Genomic DNA, 18,982 nt, shown 5'->3' on the forward strand with positions numbered 1-18,982 from the left:
GAGCAACTCGATATTGGGAAGGATTGAATGCCAGTTTGCATGAGAGTCATGGCAATAGGCACGGAACAGGCGGCTGAGTTCTTTCATGACACGCTCGGTGGGATTGGATTGTGGATGGCGGATGGAGGAGAGAGTGGGTTGTATACCCCACTCTTGGAGTGTTTCTTGCCAGTGTTTGGACTGGAACTGAGTCCCATGATCACTGAGGACAACCTTGACTGGAAGCGTGCGGTGAAAATCTTCGACGATTTTCTTGGCGGAAATTTTTGCCTGAGCACGGCGGAGCGGATAAAGCTTGACAAACTTGGAGAAAGCATCAATGACCACGAAAATGTAGGCGACCCTAGAACGACTTTGCGGGAGGGGCCCGTAATAGTCGACGGTGACAAGGTCGCCAGGCTTCTCGGCAATCACAGAGTGCATCTCTCCGGAAAGTGCTCTATTCGGAAACTTGGATTTTTGGCAGAGGTCACAAGACTTAACGATTCTCTCAATTCGAACTCGCATTTTTGGGAAAAAGAAATATCGGCGGATCAGAGAGAAAATCTTGGAGACACCAAAATGACCATATTGTTCATGGAAGGTCTGGATTACGTCATCGACTAAAGCCTCAGGGAGTGGTAGCCTCGGCTGGCCGTCAGATGGGTGGAGAAAAATGAGCAAATCTTGGTGGATCTTCATGGACTGAAAGAAGCGATTTTCCCGAAGATGGGTTTTCCCTTGAAGTCTGGCTCGAAACAATGGCCCTAGAAATGCGTCCTCCAGTTGGAGAGATCTCAGATTTCGAAAATGTTTCGTGAGGTCTTTCAGACCCGAAGTGGTGAAGAGGGCTGAAATTATTTCGATCTCGTTCACAGAAACAGTGGCGACAACCGGAGAGTTATGGGAGCGAACAGGAACGCCACTACTTTCGTAGGGATACCTCGAAAGTGCATCGGCGACGACATTTTGTTTTCCTGGAATGTGTTCGACTTCGTAGTCGAACTCATTGAGAAGCAATGACCAGCGAGTGAGGCGATCGTTCAACAACCTGCACTGCTTCAGAAATTTGAGAGCATAATGATCAGTGCGGATGACTAATCTATGCCCAAGAAGAATAGTTCGATACTTCTGCAATCCGAAGATGATCGCCAGAAGCTCTTTTTCGGTGACGGTGTACAACAATTCCGGACCTCGCAACAGTCTGCTTGCGAAGCCAACGACACCGTGTTCACCGTCCTCCAGGAGTTGGTACAACTCAACACCCAGAGCTACACCGGAACCGTCAGTTTGAAGATAGAAAACTTTCTTGAAATCGGGAAATTTCAGCATGACCGTGTCGAGGAAAAGCTGTTTGGTTTGATCGAAAGCTTCTTGTTCAGTGGTGGACCAGATCCAACGAACGCCCTTTCGAAGCAAGCGAGTGAGTGGGGCGATGCAGTCACTGTAGCGATCGCTAAACCGCCGATAGTAACCGCACACACCCAGAAAAGCTCGGAGATGTTTTTGTGTTTTTGGGGCTGGAAACTCCTGGATGGCCTTGATCTTGTCGGGATCAGTGGCAATGCCATTCGATGATAGAATGTGACCCAGAAAGCGAACTTCTTCCTGCAGGAAGGAGGATTTCTCGAGGTTGATGGTCAATTTGGCGTCACGCAGGCGGGTTAAAACCATGTCAAGATGAAGCAAGTGTTGATCAAATGAGTTGGAAACAATCAGCAAATCGTCAATATAATTGACGGTGAATTGGCGGACTTCGGGGCCGAGGATGAGGTCCATGGCACGGCTGAAGGAACCTACGGCTGTTTTAAGGCCGAAGGGCAAAACTTGATAAGTGTACGATTGACCGTTGAAAAGAAAGGCGGTGTACTGGGTACTCTCGGGACTCAGCGGGATTTGCCAATACGAAGCTCTCAAGTCAATCGTGGACATGAACCTGATGGACTGGAATGACTGGAGAAGATCTTCAGGAGGGCGGGGCGCTTCGCAATCTGCTACCATCTGCTTATTTGCCCAACGGGCATCCAAACAAATTCTCACAGAACCATCTTTCTTGCGAACAACAGTCATGGGGCTCGCGAACGGTGATGCCTCGCGTTTGATTACCCCCAACTCAAGCATCTGATTGATGACCCTTTCAACTTCGGGTCGCAGGCTGAAGGCGATTGGATACGCTTTCCTGACAAAAGGTGTGGTGTCGTGCATTTGGATGACGTGCACGTATTTATCGGTGCGACCGGGAAGTTCATTGAAGACGGTCTGGTGTCGTGAAAACATTGTCAGGAGAAGGTCTTGTTGAGAGGGGTCCAAAGAAGCGATGGAGCGGACCTTTTCTTCAAGAACAGAAAATGGGGTGATGGTTTTGGCTAAATCGGGGGTGTCGGTGTTCTTTCTGATGGAAGCGTGGGAAATGTCCAAGGCGGGTTCAGGCCCGGACACAGCGGATTCCACTTGAAACGGGAAGTTCTGTGGGCGGCCGCCCGAATGGATCCGAAGTTGGCCACTTTGAAAATGCAGGGAAGCATTGGTGCTATTCAACCAATCCATTCCCAGAATTACTGGCCGAACTAGGTTCTTCACAACTAAAAACACAGCAGAAGAGAGAAAATTGCTACCAATTGAAAATTGCAACCACGCCTGCGTTTTGATCCGGTGGCTTTGATGACCCGTGGCGCCTCGGATGAAGGTGGAAGAAACGGGGAGTGTCGCGATTCTGCGCCCACTCGAAAGTGCGGAAAATTCCTCCTCGTTGATGCAAGTCACCTCGCTTCCCGAATCGAGCAGAGCCAGAAGTTCCCTACCAAAAATTGAAATTGAAATGTGGGGCAGAAGAGAGCAGCTTCCGAAATCTGGTGGGGGAGCTGAAGGGCGCTGCTGAAGCGTGGAGATGCTATGCTCGAAAACGTCCCCCACAATTTTCGTGCGCTCCAGGATGGAGATCACGGGGTGAAATTTCACACATAGCGGTGTTGAAATCCCTTCCTGATTGGGACCTAGACCTCCCAAAAGCCTGTTCCATCCCATCCGACAGACCTGAGAAAACCCACGAGGATATCTTCCCTTCAATCTCCGAAGAGAGAGAGGGGCAGAAGGCGCCACCACGACCCCTCGGCGCACGAGACTCATGGAAGATTGGGCGTTAATGGGCTTGGGCGGAATGTACCCTGCGGGCACGAATTTAATCAATGGGAAATTCGAGGGCTTGGAGCTGGTGGACGGACACGCTTGCCTCACTAACATGTCCGGTCGGCATTTCCCGAAACGTTTGGTGGGGGAATAGAAAACGGGTTGAATGCCATCAAAGGCGAAACAGTGGGGGCAGGAAATTGGATGTCCCGGGCCTCGCGGCGTTGAGACGCCGGAGCTCCCGGCGCACGCTTTGGTCGGATGACCGATCTTCCACCGGGCTCGGGGTCCATCGTGGCCTGCATGTCAATTAAGAAATGTTGGGCTGCTTTAACGGTCCTCATCGTGCGAGGAACAGCATTCCAGGCCCTTTGGATCTCGCCTGGAAAAAGTTTCATTAGGTCCGCCATTATATTCGACTCCTCTCGCCGTAGCATCAGTGACCGCGCGATACTCAGCCGTCCTAAGAAGAAGTCGACCATGCTACCGTCCTGGCTTGGGTCGAACTGGTCCGACGTGATCTCCTTGTATCGGTCCTCCCGGTTCGTAGTCGTCCAGAAGTTCGCCAAGAACTCCACCCGGAAGCCCTCAAAGGTGTCCCAGTCGGACTTATTGATGTCGTACCAGGACTCTGCGCCTTGCCTGAAACACAGACGGACTTCCTCGAGCTTGCTGGAGCTTCTCGTCCGTGTCCTCCGGTAAAACGCCTCGAAATCTTCCAAGAATTTGTTGGGGTTTTCATGGGTCCCCCCCGAATAGAACGGACGAGGCAGCGGTGCAGCTGGTGCCGGTGCCGGAGTCTCCTCCGGTTGCCGACTCTGCTCCAGCAAGTGGAGTGCAATGGTTTTCCAATCCATCTGCTCCGGACGGGACAGGGTTTGCAGTTGCTCGTCTCGGCCCGTTGTTGCTTCTTCGTGGACGGGGTCCACGGTCCTCTGGACCCTTCGTTGAGAGCTGGATGGTCGCTCGACGTCAGGCCGCCTCCTACGCGTCGTCTTTGGCCTCGTTGGTCTTCGCTGGGTTGTCGCCACCAGCGGTGCGATCCTTGGCGCCTTCACGTTCCAGGCGCCACTGGTATTAACTACCTGTCTCTTTTTTCCGACCATTTTCTTCGCTGGCTGTGAAAACAAAATATAAATAAGTACATATGCAACACAAAATACACTCTTCCAGGCAGTGCGTCGACATTGCATGCTGGGCACGCGGCACCAATTCTGTAATAACCCAAACCTCCCGCCTTTTTTTTTGACATTGAACAAAATTTGAAAAAGCCCGCTAAAATTTAAAATTTGACCTTGGCTGTGATCGTCTACAAAAGTGGGACCCTACATTGTGTTTTGAAAACTGGCGGGAGGCGTTCGTTCATACAAATTGGCGCACTGCGGAGCGGGAAGAGTGACGGATTTAAAAAACTTATATTTGGAAAAAAAAAACTATGAAAAATAAATCCAATAAGAGCTCAAGAGACCTTGGCCAAGGGCCCCAGAAGAGCTTAAAGAATTTATTCCTCAGAGAAAAAAAAACCTTTATTTTCACTCGAACCTGAGAACATAGAATAAATATTAGCAACCTTACAAGTACAACAAAAAAAAAGCAAAATAAAAAGTCGCGGAACTCTCAGAAAGTAAATGGATGGCAACGTTCCAGATATTATGGCAGTGTGGCCTCTACAAACAAAATGGGGGGCGCACAGCGGGGGCAGGGCGACGGCCACACTCCCCGTGAAGGTCCACATAGTCCTACCTCACCACTTCACGTGCGTGGTCTTACGCACCCACCTGACATAGGTTGACCTTCCTGTTTCCCGCGTCCAAGTAGCTGTGTAAACTCCGAGTCCGCTAGGGCCGGAAGTCTAGCAAGACCCGCAGACACTCGCACGGAGACGCCGACGCCACCGCGTCCACGCCACACGACCCCCGAGTTAACTAGCGTTATCAGAATGAGTATTTGGATTTCAGACAAGCAATAAGCGTAATTTAATTGGCCACACTCCATCAACACTTGTTTTAAATAACAAAGAAATTGAAATGAGATTAAATTATGCACGTGTGATCAACAATCTTATGCAATAAAGAAAATGAAGTGAGAAATTATTCATGTTTTTATCAATAACTTTAAAGAACAAGAATTTTTGAAAGAGATTAAATTATTCACATTTTGGCAATGATTTTAATGAAATATTTATCTGACATTAAACAACGAAGTTACGACTGCATTAAAATGATCTGGGCAAAGTTACGTTGTTGACCGAATTAAACAAACAAACCCCCCCTCCCTTCAACACATCCCCAAACAAAAGACACATAAATAAAAACACATACGAAATAAACAGAACAACACATAAAAATGCGACACATAAAATATGCAAAATAAATAAAATATAGGTAATCGTAGGTGCACATTCGATTTGAATTGTACCTTTCTTTCAATAACATTCATTTTCAAATTCATCAACAGTTTTCGGTCAACAACAAATCCCCAATGACTAATACAAAAATTCACAAAGGTTGCCCTTGAAATTCCCCGGTCAACACCCCGTACCTGCACCCTACCACTTTCTCTTTCTATTTTGAACGGCTGAATATTTGAAAAACTACATGAAATTTTCCAGCATTCGAGTTTACAACAACCGGATAATAAATCGAGGAAAAGCCATTCAAATATCTTAGGTCTTATAATGTCAGCCAAATTGATGTGCCTAATTAATCCATGTTATTAACACAAAGGAAAAAAAATCCCCCGTCCCCCAGACTCTAATATTATTAATTTTCTAATGCCGTTCTCAGCGTTAATTTTTGTTAAAGATGCATTTGTTCAGATTACGTTTGAATTTACTTTACTCACACGTGCTGAAATTATGCAACGCAAAATAATACCTCGAAAATTGCCATCCAACTTTCCGCATAACATTCGCTAAATAAAACTGCCCTAGCTAACGTAATTCCCTGAAAGGCCCTACTAAAACGGATTGAAATTATGTTGAAAAGATTAGTACGAAAATTATCGGCCATGGCGTCATCCGGAAGTGCCGCCATTTTTGGTAGCGTCCGTTCGCGTATGTGACGCCCGCGAAGCTCACAGGTGTGGTTCCCGCGTCTCACCTACTCCGTCACCATCGAGAAGCAACGCCGCTTCTTCCACCAGCACACACGGAATCACGTGGAAAACATACCTCTCGGATCTCCAAACCAAACACGTGTTCACCACCGAAATAGGCCTCTCTCTGTTCGAAATCGAGCAGAGAAATCTTACGTTCGCTGGTTCGTCAGGGGGATGGAACTCCGTTGAAAGGAATCACCGCTGAAAACGGAAACAAAACGCACAGACACTTGGAAAACGCAGAGAGCACCAACTTGACGTCTTACTCGAAAGAAAGACCAAGTCAATATGGCCGCGACTTACCCTTCTCCAACACACCCTTCTGCGCACCTCCCTCTTAGTGGTTTTTGTTTCTTTCCATTTCTATCCCTTTTCTTACCAAAAGTTTGGCGCGCGGAAATTTGGTTCGAAACGGCTTACTACACAATCATAAATTTGATTGAAACGCAAAATAGTTTGATATGTCTCTCTTTTGGATATTAAGTATACACGTTAAAAAATAAAAAATATAATGATTACTTATATCATTACAATAATTTACACTCTAGAAGTGGAAGTAAATTACATCTACTTACATGTTCACAACCACATCAATTGTACATTTGTAATATCTGAAATATTTCCCATTAAGTCCATTAGAGAGATTATCGCACAGTTTTAAACAGTAGTTATTTAGACTTATATTCAGAAAGAAAAACAACTAACTGGAAGGTCGGTTTTGAAACTTAATTAAATTTTACCTTATATTATAGATTATAACCTATAATATATGTTGTTTTTGATTAAGAACAAATGTGAGTGTCATTACGTCCAAAACCGTACTGACGGTTAGGTATTATCTCTTCTTTTTTGATACACCCTATATATAGCAGGCGCAGTAAAAGACTAAATATACAGGATGTTTCTCGTAGGAGTTAACTCTTTTTCCAATTGACATATTTATTAAAAATAGATTGCTAAAATCTGTGATGTATAACGTATATTATTTAATTAAGAATATGTGTCCCTACTAGATATACCAAATGTTAAAAAAATACTGTCAGAGTGATTTTTATTAAATATGTTGGCAACACCAGCTGCGGTCAAATAATTGTCAAATAGCTGAAATGCCAACATCATTATTAAAAAAAAAATCATGGCCCACTAGAAGACTACTTTCAATCATGAGGTATAAATAAATAAGGAAGCTAAGTCTTAGACAAAACACCCTGTGTACCTTATTTTTGGATCTACTGTAAAACAAAAAACAGTGCGAAACAATATCAATGCATCTTTCCTACCAGTCTTTGTTACAATTCTCTTTATAAACAAAATCCGAATTTATAATGATCAACCATTTACAATAATTATTATCCTAAATATCAGAAAATATACTTTTGCATTTTTGTTAATAATTAACGTTGGGCAAAAACTTGGGCATTGTGGTCAAAGAATTAAAATTTACCCAGTATAACGAGACTAAGATACATTTGGCCCCTTTCTTATTTTTCTTCTTCTGTGACGTGCTTCATTACAAGTCATGTGTTCTTCAATTTCAAGTTTAACCAACCCCCAATGCCCATTTTCTGTCCAACAGTATACACACTCAAGTTAAACTATTGTTAGTTTGTTCCAAATAAAATACATAAATGTTAAATTCTATTAGTAATAGTAAAACCACAGTGCGACCGTTAAATTTCTTAACTCGTAGATAACCCGCCCACATGATAAAAAATTCACACAATCGCCCTGTATTTTTGATACTGTTAGCACCATCAATCACTACGATTACACTGAAATATCTACACATTAGATAAAACACCATCTAAGACTAGATATAACTTCTCCCCACTCCATACAGATTTTTATTCACACTCTCAATTAGCAGCTTTCAAAATAAAAACCACATCATCCAACCAATAGTACGACTGCTGAAGGTCCCCTTCGCACAAGTACGGAACTCTAGTCCATGATACTACTTTAAATCCTGCGGGAGTTAGCACATCGTGCACTACACTGTTCACTTGGTCCTCGAAACAGGAACCCAGTATTGGAAGGAGCTCGGTGGGTTTGTGGCCGCGCGATCCTGAAACAAAATGGCGGTTAGGTGATGCAATATGGCGGAAAGGTACTTACCGGCTTCCACGTATGCTGAAAATGGAAGGACTACCGCTAGGAGTACTAGTCCGTCTGGCTTGAGGGAAGTTTTCATTTGTTTGAGGAGCTGATTGGGGGTGTCACATCGGTCTATCAAGTTTAGGCAGGAGATGACGTCGAAAGGGCCGCTTCGCTGCCATGTGTCTATCTCTAGTAGCCTGGAATTTTGTGTGAAATATTATTATTTGTTTTATAAAAGTTAAATAAAGTGGGGAAACGCGTTTTCGGCGGATTACCAATTCTTGACGTAACTTCAAGACAACTACGTAAATTAACAAAAACTTTAATTTTATCTTGTTAAAATTATGACAAACTGAAAACCAAAAACACAGGACAAAACTCAAACAAATATAGCAAAATTTCCAGGCCAGATTATATTAGTAACAATAATAATTAGTATTGATACATATAGTACAGAATTGACAGATTTCAAGTTTGGAAACTTTGAGCAAGCGCACTATGTCGTATACACAGTCACAACGAAGTGGCAAAATTTTGTCACAAAGCCCATTTGATGAACGAGAACTTCATACACTTATATGTTATACGGCCAAATAGTTTTAACAACGAAAAAATACGTTATTTTGTTGTCAAAACGTTTTAATAAGATTGTGTGGTAAAGTCAGAAACCCAAAATCAATAGTTTCAAAATCTGAACTTCTAAAACTTTCTATCATAAGTAAATATTAGTAGCGTTGTGATTTCATAATTAACAAGCGTCTGTGGGCATGTTGATGTTCTGAATTTGATTATTCTAATGATATTACCCGAATCAGAACACAGGAGCTCTAGATAGTTCATATTCTTGGTGTGGTTTTCATTTTCGGTCTTTTTATCGCTCTCATTCTTGCTCTATTTGTTATTTCTAGTTCTCATTTTGATATCATTTTGGTTGTCATTTCCATAGTCGATCTCTACGTGGTTCCCCTTTTCGTTTCTTTTCAAATTCTCATTCTCGTTTTCTTTTCACATTTCCATGCTTTTATAGCAGGCTCTCATTCTAGCATTATCATTTGCTTTTCCTTCTAGATTTCATTCTTGTTTCTATAGCGTGCTCATTTTCGGACTCTTGGTAGCTCACATTTTCATGATCCTTCTCATTTTCGATCATTTTTTTTTTCTCATTCTCGGTTCTCGCTATTATTATTGTTCCCATTCTTATTCTACTTTGCCCTTATTGTAGTTCTCCTTTTCGATTTCACTCTATTGCTCATTCTGGCATCCCCCCCTTTTCACGTTCTATCATTGGTGTCCCAAATCGCTCTCATTTGCATTTCCGTTTTCGACTTCATTTTTGGTTCTATAGCATTTTCATTTTCATTGCCGATCTCGACATGATTTGCATTCTCATTTTCTCATTCTTGTTTTAATATTTTTTACACATTTTTCGATGTCTTGATTGTTTTCTTTTTAAAATTTTCATTTTTGGACTCTTCGTAACTCTCATCTCAGTTTCATAAGCCTTCTCACTCTTGATCCCTTTATTGTCCTCATTTGCGTTTCTCAATTTCCCCTTTCCGATTTCAGTCTATTTCTCATTTGCATTTCCGTTCTAGATTTTATTTTTGCTTCTATAGCGTTCTCATTTTCATTCTACTTCAAGTTCTCTTCCTTGTACACACTTTGTTCGTGATTCTCATTTCCATTGTTGGTCTCTATATGGTTCTCATTCTCGTTTCCTTTTAGTTTTTTCCATTGCTCTCTTTTCCGTTTCCTCTTCACATTCTTAGTTTTTTTTTTATAGCTAGCATCATTTTCATCTGCGTTTTCCTTCTCGATTCCTTTCTTGCTTCCACTCGTACAGCGTTCTCATTTTTATTTTTGGACTCTTCGTAGTCTCACTCTCCTTTTCATAATCCTTCTCATTCTTAGTCACTTTATTGTTCTCATTCTCCTTTCTCAGTTTTTTAATAGTCCTAATTTTTGTTCTAATTATTGTTCTTTATCTTGCTCTTTATCTAGTTCTTCTGTTAGATCTCACTCTGGTTTTCATTCTGCCCCACCTCCTCTCGTTCACTCTTCGGTCTCCCAAATCTTCCCTATTTGCATTTCTGTTCTCGATTTCATTCTTGGTTCCATAGGGTTCTGATTCCCACTTTATTTCAAGTTCTGTTCCTTGTACACACTTTGGATGATGATGGTTCTCATTCTCGTTTCCTTTCAGTTTCATATTCTGCTTTTCATATTTTTTCACATCTCGATCTCTTTATTGCTCTCTTTCTCATTTCCTTATCAGATTGTTAATCTTTTTATAGCTCTCATTCTAACATTTTTATTTGCGTTTTTCTTGTCAATTTCTTTCTTGGTTCCACTCGTAAAGCGTTCTCATTTTCATTTTCAGACACTTCGAGATTCTCATTTTCATTTTTACCATCCTTCTCATTCTTGGTTATTTTATTGCCTTCATTCTTGTTTCTCACTCTATTAATCGTCCTAATTCTTGTTCTAATTGTTTTTCCCTAACTTGCTCTCAATCTAGCTCTTCTTTTCGGTTTTACTATGGTTCACATTCTGCTCCCCTCCTCCCTCTCGTTCTATCTTTGGTGTCCTAAATTGTTCTCAGTTGCATTTCCGTTCTCGACTTCATTCTTGATTCTATAGCGTTCTCATGTTACTCCAAGTTTTCATCCTTGTATTCACATTAGTGGTGATTCTCATTTCCATTGCCGATCTCGACATGATTCGCATTTTCATTTTCTCATTCTCGTTTTCAAATTTTTCCACATTTCGATTTCTTTATTGTTCTCTTTTTCGCGTCCATCATCTTTTATAGCCTTAAAATTTTCATTTTTGGATTTTTCGTAACTCTTATTCTCAATTTCATAACCCTTCTCATTCTCGATTACTTTATTGTCCTCATTTCCGTTTTTCTCCTTTCCGATTTCACTCTACTTCTCATTTGAATTTTCCGTTCTACACTTCATTCTTCGTTCTATAGCGTTTTCAGTTTCATTCTACTTCAAGTTCTCTGCCTTGTTGTACACACTTTGTTCGTGATTCTCATTCCCACTGTTGGTGTTTATATGGTTCTCATTCTCGTTTTCTGTAAGGTTTTCATTTTCGTTATCATATTTTTTCATATTTCGGTCTTTTTTCATTGCTCTCTTTCTCGTTTTCTCTTCACATTTTTAGCTTTTTTATAGCTAGCATCATTTGCATTTGCGTTTTCTTTCTCGATTTCTTTCTTGTTTCCACTCGTATAGTGTTCTCATTTTCATTTTTGGACTCTTTGTAGCTCTCACTTTCCTTTTCATAATCCTTCTCACTCTTAGTCACTTTATTGTTCTCATTTTCCTTTCTCCTTTCTCACTCTTTTCATCGTCCTAATTCTTGTTCTCTATCTTGTTCTCAATTTAGTCCTTCTTTTAGATCACACTCAGGTTCTCGTTCTGCCCTCTTCCTTTCGTTCACTCTTTGGTGTCCCAAATCTTCCTCATTTCCACTCTATTTCCAGTTCTCTTCATTGCACACACTTTGGTTGTGGTTCTTATTTCCATTGTTGGTCTCTACACGGTTCCTATTCTAGTTTCCTTTCAGTTTCTTATTCTGGTTTTCATAGTTTTTCACATCTCGATCTCTTTATTGCCCTCTTTCTCATTTCTTCCTCATATTGTTAATTTTTTTATAGTTCTCATTCTAACATTTTTATTCGCGTTTTCCTTGTCAATTTCTTTCTTGCTTTCACTCGTAAATATTCATTTTCGGCCTCTTCGTAATTCTCATTTTCATTTTTCCGATCTTTCTCATTCTTGGTTATTTTATTCTAATTATTATTCTTCCGAATTCTTGTTCTAATTGTTCTTCACTATCTTGTTCTCAATCTGGTTCTTTTTTTCAATTTCACTGTGGTTTGCATTCTGCCCCCCTTCTCCCGTTTATTCTATCTTTGGTGTCCTAAATTGTTCTCATTTTCGTTCTGCTTTAAGTTCTCTGCCTTGTACACGCTTTGTTCGTGGTTCTCATTTCCATTTTTGGTTTCTATATGGTTCTTATTCTCGTTTCTTTTTAGGTTTTCATTCTTATTACCGTATTCTTTCATATTTCGGTCTTTTTCCATTGCTCTCTTTCCCGCTTCCTCTGCACATTCTTACGTTTTTTTTATAGCTAGCATCATTTTCATTGGCGTTTTCCTTCCCGATTCCTTCCTTACTTTCACTCGTATAGCGTTCTCATATTCATTTTTGGACTCTTCGTAGCTCTCACTCTCCTTTATTGTTCTCATTCTTCTTTCTCACTGTTTTCATCGTCCTAATTCTTATTCTAATTATATTATTGTTCTTTTAGATCACACTCTGGCTCTCATTCTACCCCTCTTCCTTTCGGTCACTCTTTGGTGTCATAAAGCTTGCTTATTTACATTTCCGTTCTCGATTTCATTTTTGGTTTCTAGAGTTCTCATTTCTACTCTATTTTAAGTTCTCTTCCTTGTACACACTTTGGTTATGATTCTTAGTTCCATTGTTGGTCTCTACAAGGTTCTCATTCTCATTCCCTTTCAGTTTCTTATTCTGGTTTTCATTGTTTTTCACATCTCGATCTCTTTATTGCTCTCTTTCTCATTTCATTCTCACATTGTTAATCTTTTTATAGCTCTCATTCTAACATTTTTATTTGCGTTTTCCTTATCAATTTCTTTCTTGCTTCTACTCGTAAAGCGTTCTCATTTTTATTTTCGGACTCTTCGTAATTCTCATTTTCATTTTTTCGAGCCTTCTCATTCTTGGTTATTTTATTGCTCTCATTCTCGTTTCTCACTCTATTAATCGTTCTAATTCCTGTTCTAATTGTTCTTAACTATCTTTCTCTCAATCTAATTCTTCTTCTTTTCGATTTCACTATGGTTCTCATTTCCGTTCTTCACTTCATTCTTGGTTCTATAGGGTTCTTATTTTCATTCTATTTCATGTTCTCTTCTCTGTACACATTTTGGTAGTCGTTCTCATTCTCGTTTCCTTTCATATTTCCATTCTCGTTTTCATATTCTTTCACATGTCGTTTTCTTGATTGCTCTCTGTCTCGTTTCCTCATATTCTCAGTCTTGTTACAGCCTTCATTATATCAGTTTCATTTTCGGACTTTTCGTAGTTCTCATTCTCATTTTATTATATTCATTCTCGTTTCTCACTCCTTTTTTCAACTTGTTCTTCTTTACTTTGTTCTCATTCTACACTGACTCGCAAAAAACCGACCACCCTCAAGTATTACACTGTTTTTGTTATTTTCTTAAATTAAATTTAATTCTATTTTGAAATGTCTCGTTTTTAGCTAATTTGTACATCTTCTGTCCACCAGTAAATGGTTCTTTAATGAAATAACAATCTAGTTAAATTAATAATTTTTAAAATGGTTTTGCAAAATATTTCAGAGTGGTCGGTTTTTTTGATAGTCAGTATAGTTTTCCTTTTCGACTTCACTCTGACTCTTATCTGGCTCTCCTGTAGTTTTCCATATTATTTTCATTTTAGTTTCCGTTGTGAATTTTATTTTTGGTTTCATAGCGTTCACATTTTAGTCCTGGGTTTCATTCCATGTTCTATATGTGATAGTTCTCATTCTGGTTGTCTTTCCGGTTCTCATTCTCCCTTAACATTCTATCACATGTCGATTTCTTTATTGTTCTTATTTTTATTTGTGTTTCTTTTCTAGTTTCCATTTTTGTTTTCAAAGCTTTTCATTCTCCCTGTTTACTCTCATTTGTCGGTCTTATTTTATTTGTTTTTTCTACCTTCCCAAGTTTTCCTTGTCGATTCCACTATCCGAAGTTGTAATAACGGAATTACTACTAAATCTTGGTATTTTCTTTGTAAAGCTTTCGCCAAACGCTGCTTGTTTTTAATATTAATTAGTATTTGAAAAATATGTAAATTGTAAAACGTAAAAATATGTAAAAAAGGTAAAAAACAAAACATTCAGATAAAAAATAATTGAGAGGTGATGTCAAAAAAGTGATAACTGTTTTATTGAAATAAGGATTGCAATAAATAATTCTTTGTTTAGATTGACTTTTATACATGACGGACGTTTTAAGAATAAATTTCAAACTGTCTTGTATTTTCTTTCAAAGTTATGACAAATTGAAGAATATAAAACCTAGAGTGGATAGAATTTAATCAAATGTAGCAAAATCTGTACGTGGTTGACATATAGAACTGATAGATTTTAGAGTGTGCGAGCTTTGGGCATGCGCACTAGTAACATGTTATATTGTGTACACAGTAAAGTGGCATTCACTATACTAAATCAAAGTTAATTTGGCAATCGGATTAGCCGTAATCGCGCACCAAATTAACACAAAATCAATAGTTCATAGTTATAAAAAATTTTGCAGCAGTTCGAACTTGTAAAACGTCGTGTCAGTAGCGCTGGAACGTCGTAAATAACAACCATTGCTGGGTGTCTTGAAGTTTTAAATTTGCTCATTATAAAGATATTACCCCGGGTCAGGACACACCATCTCATTTAAAAAAGTCAGAAATTATGTAGACTTGCCATAACCCATATTGTTGAACATGCAACAAGGTTGCTTATTATTATTGTTGCGGTTAATGAGGATGGGCACCTGCCGGTACGGTTGGCAATGATAATAATTCGAAAGCAATAAAAATGTCGCCATTGTTCGGGTTAAGATGCGGTCGTTAAATCCAGAGTAATTAAATTTAATGCAAATGTTTCTGGTCGCTGCAGAGTCGTCCAAATATGTTTCGTGTTATTACCATTTATAACCGCTGCAGCTTTCCGTCTTTTATTAACTACATGGCGACATCCGACACAACGTTATTTTTAAAAAACTACAATCGCCTCGCAAAAATTTCATTCTCATATCAAATATTTACATCGCAGTGCGTGCCAACCGTACAGCATCGCAGGTGATGGCCTCCTAATTAACGGAGTAAATCTTGATCGGCCCTCGTAAACTTAAATTGTACACAAGAGAGTTCTCCTTGTCCCAATCTGTTAAAGTAAGTCTTAATTAACTCTGCACTTAGTTTTATGAGGGAAGTTTTACTGCATCGAGAACTCAATTAACAATCTGACATGGAATGACTTTAATTACTCGAGATACCGGCTATACCCATCATCCAATTGCTATATTGCCAGGGTCGAGCAATTAAACATTATCGCGGATGCAACAAAATTACATTATTCAATCTGTGAAGACGTTTTATCGCGGTCGAAACATCTAAGAAAAAAAAGGGAGGAAAAATGTACTTGTAGCCGCGGTTCTGGAGGAGGTTTCTCATAGTGGTGGAAACCTCGGTGACGTAGGTTTTGTCGAAAAGGGCCGAAAGGTGAGCGGTGACTTCGCCGTCGCCGGCACCGAGATCGAGGAGGGACCCTTTGTGCCATTTTTCGTTGACTTTCATTAGTTTGAGGAACTGTTGCAGAGATAGGACGAACATGGAGCCTCTTTGGAGCCAGCTGCAACAAAAACGACAGAATACAGAAGAGTTGACAAATGGAGCCATTTATCATGTAAATGTATACATATAGTGTGTACACAATAACTAAACGTCGCACACGTGTGAGATTTATTGTCTGTTAACTAAAAAAAAAAAACAAAAAATCTGCAGAGATTAGTAGCTGATCAGATTTTCATCTTTCAAACCACTTTGGATAAGTGAGTATGTAAATAAACATAGCCTAGAAAGGAATTAATCGGGATGTCTAAAAATATATAGGGTGTTTCATTAAAAAAAACTAAGTTGTGTGTTACGCCTAAAAACAGAATACTCTGTATAGTTAAAAATAATTGTAGAGTATAGTCCTCAAAGAACCGTACAACTTTGGTGTTTGACTATTGTTTCTATTTCTAATAATTAATGAGATATCGAGAAATGCGCGCTTAGTGACACCCTGTATAGACGCCAGAGAAATAGTTTCAAGATCCTAAAACGGGTCAGATCAGGTTTCTTTGTAGATTCATTCTTGTTCTATTTGATCTTTTCTACATTGTTTTAGTCCTTTTTCTAGCTATCTTCCTCTAGAAGTCAGTTTCTCTATATCGTCATTTTCGGTTCGTTTCTAGAATTCATTCATGGTTTCATAGCGTTCTCATTTTCGTTTTGTTCGTAGTTCTGTTTCTCGTTCCATCTTAGACACTTATCCTCAATGGTCTCATTCTCAGTTTTTTATCGCTGTCATTCTTATTCTACTTGTTCTTGTCTACGTTGTTTTTGTTCTAGTTTCTCTTTTCGATGTCATTCTGGTTCTCCTTCTGACTCTCCTTTTCTCGTTTTAACTCTGATTTTTTATTATTCTTGTTTGAAATTTGGAAACTTTATTTCTTTAGTGGTTGCCTCTTTGGTTTACACTTGGTCCTCCTTTCCATTCCTATTTTCCATCTCTATATTGTTCTTATTGTTTTTTTCCTTTTAGGTTCTGATTTTTGTTTTCGTATTCCTTCACGTTCTTGATTTATTTATTGTTCTCATTATTGCTTTCCTTCCACTTATCACTTTCGTTTTCATTTTACGTTTCTTTGTAGTTACTCATTCTCGATCCTCACTGTTGCGCTCATTCTCGGCCAATTTGTCGTTCTCTTCTAGTTTTCTTTTACGATCTCACCTTTGTATCAATTCTGGCTCTCCTCTTCAATCTAATTTTGGATTTTAATAGCATTCTCGTTATATGATACTTTCGCCTCTCGATTTCATAGTGTTCTCATTTTCGAGATATCTTTCGTTACCTTTTTCGTTCATATATTATTTCTTTCTCCAATTCACTTCCTCGTTCACACTTTCGTCGCGGTTCTCCCGTCTTTACGTCGTTTTCTTTGAGATTCTCATTCACGTTTCCCTTTTCATTCTCGGTCTTTAACATATCTCATTCTATCATTCTTATTTTTAAGCTCCGTAGTTCTCATTCTCGGCCGTTTTATTGCTCTCATTCTGATTCTATTTGTTCTCCTCTACTTTTCTCACGATTTCACTCTAGTTGTCATTCTGGTTCCTCTTGTTCTCATTTCGTTTCTTCAAGTCATTCGTTCCATAACGTTTACATTTTGATTCTAGTTTAAGTTCCCTTCCTCGTTCACACTTTAGTCGCAGTTCTTATTTCCACTGGCCGTATTTACGTCGTTTCCTTTCAGATTGCCATTCTCGGTTCTCCTTTCATTCTCTCTTTTTTAATAGATCGCACTCTATAGTTCTCCTTCGAGTTTTTCCACTCGAATTCATTTTTGCTTCCTTATGGTTGTCATTTTTTTCTCATTTTCTTTTTTGGACTTTGCCTAGTTCTCATTCTCGGTTGCTGTCAGTTTGTCATTCCCATTTTTATACTCTTTCTTACTCTCGGTCGTTTTATTGCTCCCGTTTTTGTTCCATCTGTTCTTTCTCTACCTTGTTATCAGTCTAACTCTCCTTTTCTATTTCACTCCTTTTCGTTACAACTTGGTTTTGTGTTTCATTTTCATTTTAGTTTCCCCTGATGTCGTTCTTGGTTTTTGCGTTGTAATTTTTATTTCATTCCTAATTTTCTTTTTCGTTCAGAATTTAATCCTTATAGTTCTCATTCCCACTTTCGGTCTCTACAGCGTTCTCATTCTTGTGCTCATTCTTGGCTAAAGTATTGTTTCCATTCTAATTCTACTATTCCGTATCATTCTGATTCTAGTTCACATTCTCGTTTTTTTTTCGCTCTCTTTCTCATTCTGTTTGCTCTCATTCTAGGTTCTTTTATTCATTTAACTTTAGTTCTCATTTCGGCTCCCTTCGTTCTCACTTTGGTTTTTCAAGTCATTCTCGTTTGAGTTTTTGTTTCCATTTTCACTCTATTTTCACTTTTCTTCCTCGTTCACACTTTAGTCGTGGTTCTCATTTCCATTGTCGGTTTTTATGTTGTTTTTATGTTGTTTTCTTTCATATACTATGTCGTAATGCCTTTAATGTTCTCATTTTCGTTTTCCCTCCCATTCTTGGTATTTTAATATCATTATCATTATATCATTCTCATTTGCGTTTCCCTTCCTTTTTGCTTCCATAGCATTCACATTTTTATTTTAGGACTCCACATAGTTTTCATTCTCATTTTCATATTCTTTCTATTCGTAGTCGTTTTATTCTCTCATTTTTGTTCTATTTGTTCGCGAAGGATCGTTTCGATGTTTTTATTGTTCTCATTCTCGTTGTCCCTCTCATTCTCGGTCTTTAATTAGTTCTTATTTTATCATTCTTAGTTGTGGTTCCCTCCAGAATTTAATTTTTGTTCCCATAGAGTTCACAATGTTTTCATTTTCATTTTAGTGTCATTCTTGGTAGTTTAAACGGCTTATATTTTTGTCTTATTTATTCTTCTCTATCTTGTTATCACACTAGTTTTCCTTTTCGTTCCAATTTTGGTTTTTATATCATTCTCATTTTAGGTTTTCTCCTCGTATTTCCTTGTATTTTTTATTTTATTCCTAATTCAATGTTGCATTCACAGTTCAGTCCTCGTCGTTCCCATTTTCGGTCTCTATAGCGTTCTCATTCTTGTTCTCCTTAGTGGTCTCTTTTACGTACGTTTCCCCCCTACTTGTTATTTTCGTTTCATTTTATATCTCTTTATAGTTTTCATTCTCTTTATCTCTCTTTTCATCGTCTTCATTCTCGTGCTGATTTTTCGTCAATTTATCTTTCTCATTCTAGTATTCCTTTTCAATTTC

The 18,982-nt window shown here is 39.1% G+C and overlaps 1 protein-coding gene across 2 annotated transcripts in view; it reads right to left on the reverse strand.

The window, feature by feature from the left end:
- Positions 1-4,440: 4,440 nt before the first annotated feature.
- LOC135139396 (protein-L-histidine N-pros-methyltransferase) overlaps positions 4,441-18,982 on the reverse strand; it is a 277,974-nt gene continuing 263,432 nt past the window's right edge. Inside the window, exons 3-5 of one of the 2 annotated variants that reach the window (XM_064069609.1) lie at positions 15,550-15,759; positions 8,320-8,498; positions 4,441-8,269 (exon numbers count right to left, since the gene is read on the reverse strand). In XM_064069609.1, the coding sequence (XP_063925679.1) occupies positions 8,061-8,269; positions 8,320-8,498; positions 15,550-15,759 (598 nt within the window). In that variant the 3' untranslated portion in view covers positions 4,441-8,060. The remainder of the gene's footprint in view (positions 8,270-8,319; positions 8,499-15,549; positions 15,760-18,982) is intronic. The other variant, XM_064069608.1, reaches the window with a different exon arrangement.

This window comes from Zophobas morio, unplaced genomic scaffold (genome assembly GCF_036711695.1).
Source record: "Zophobas morio isolate AGI-343-1 ecotype UQ-CSIRO unplaced genomic scaffold, CSIRO_AGI_Zmor_V1 ptg000031l, whole genome shotgun sequence".
In the NCBI taxonomy this organism is placed as follows: domain Eukaryota; kingdom Metazoa; phylum Arthropoda; class Insecta; order Coleoptera; family Tenebrionidae; genus Zophobas; species Zophobas morio.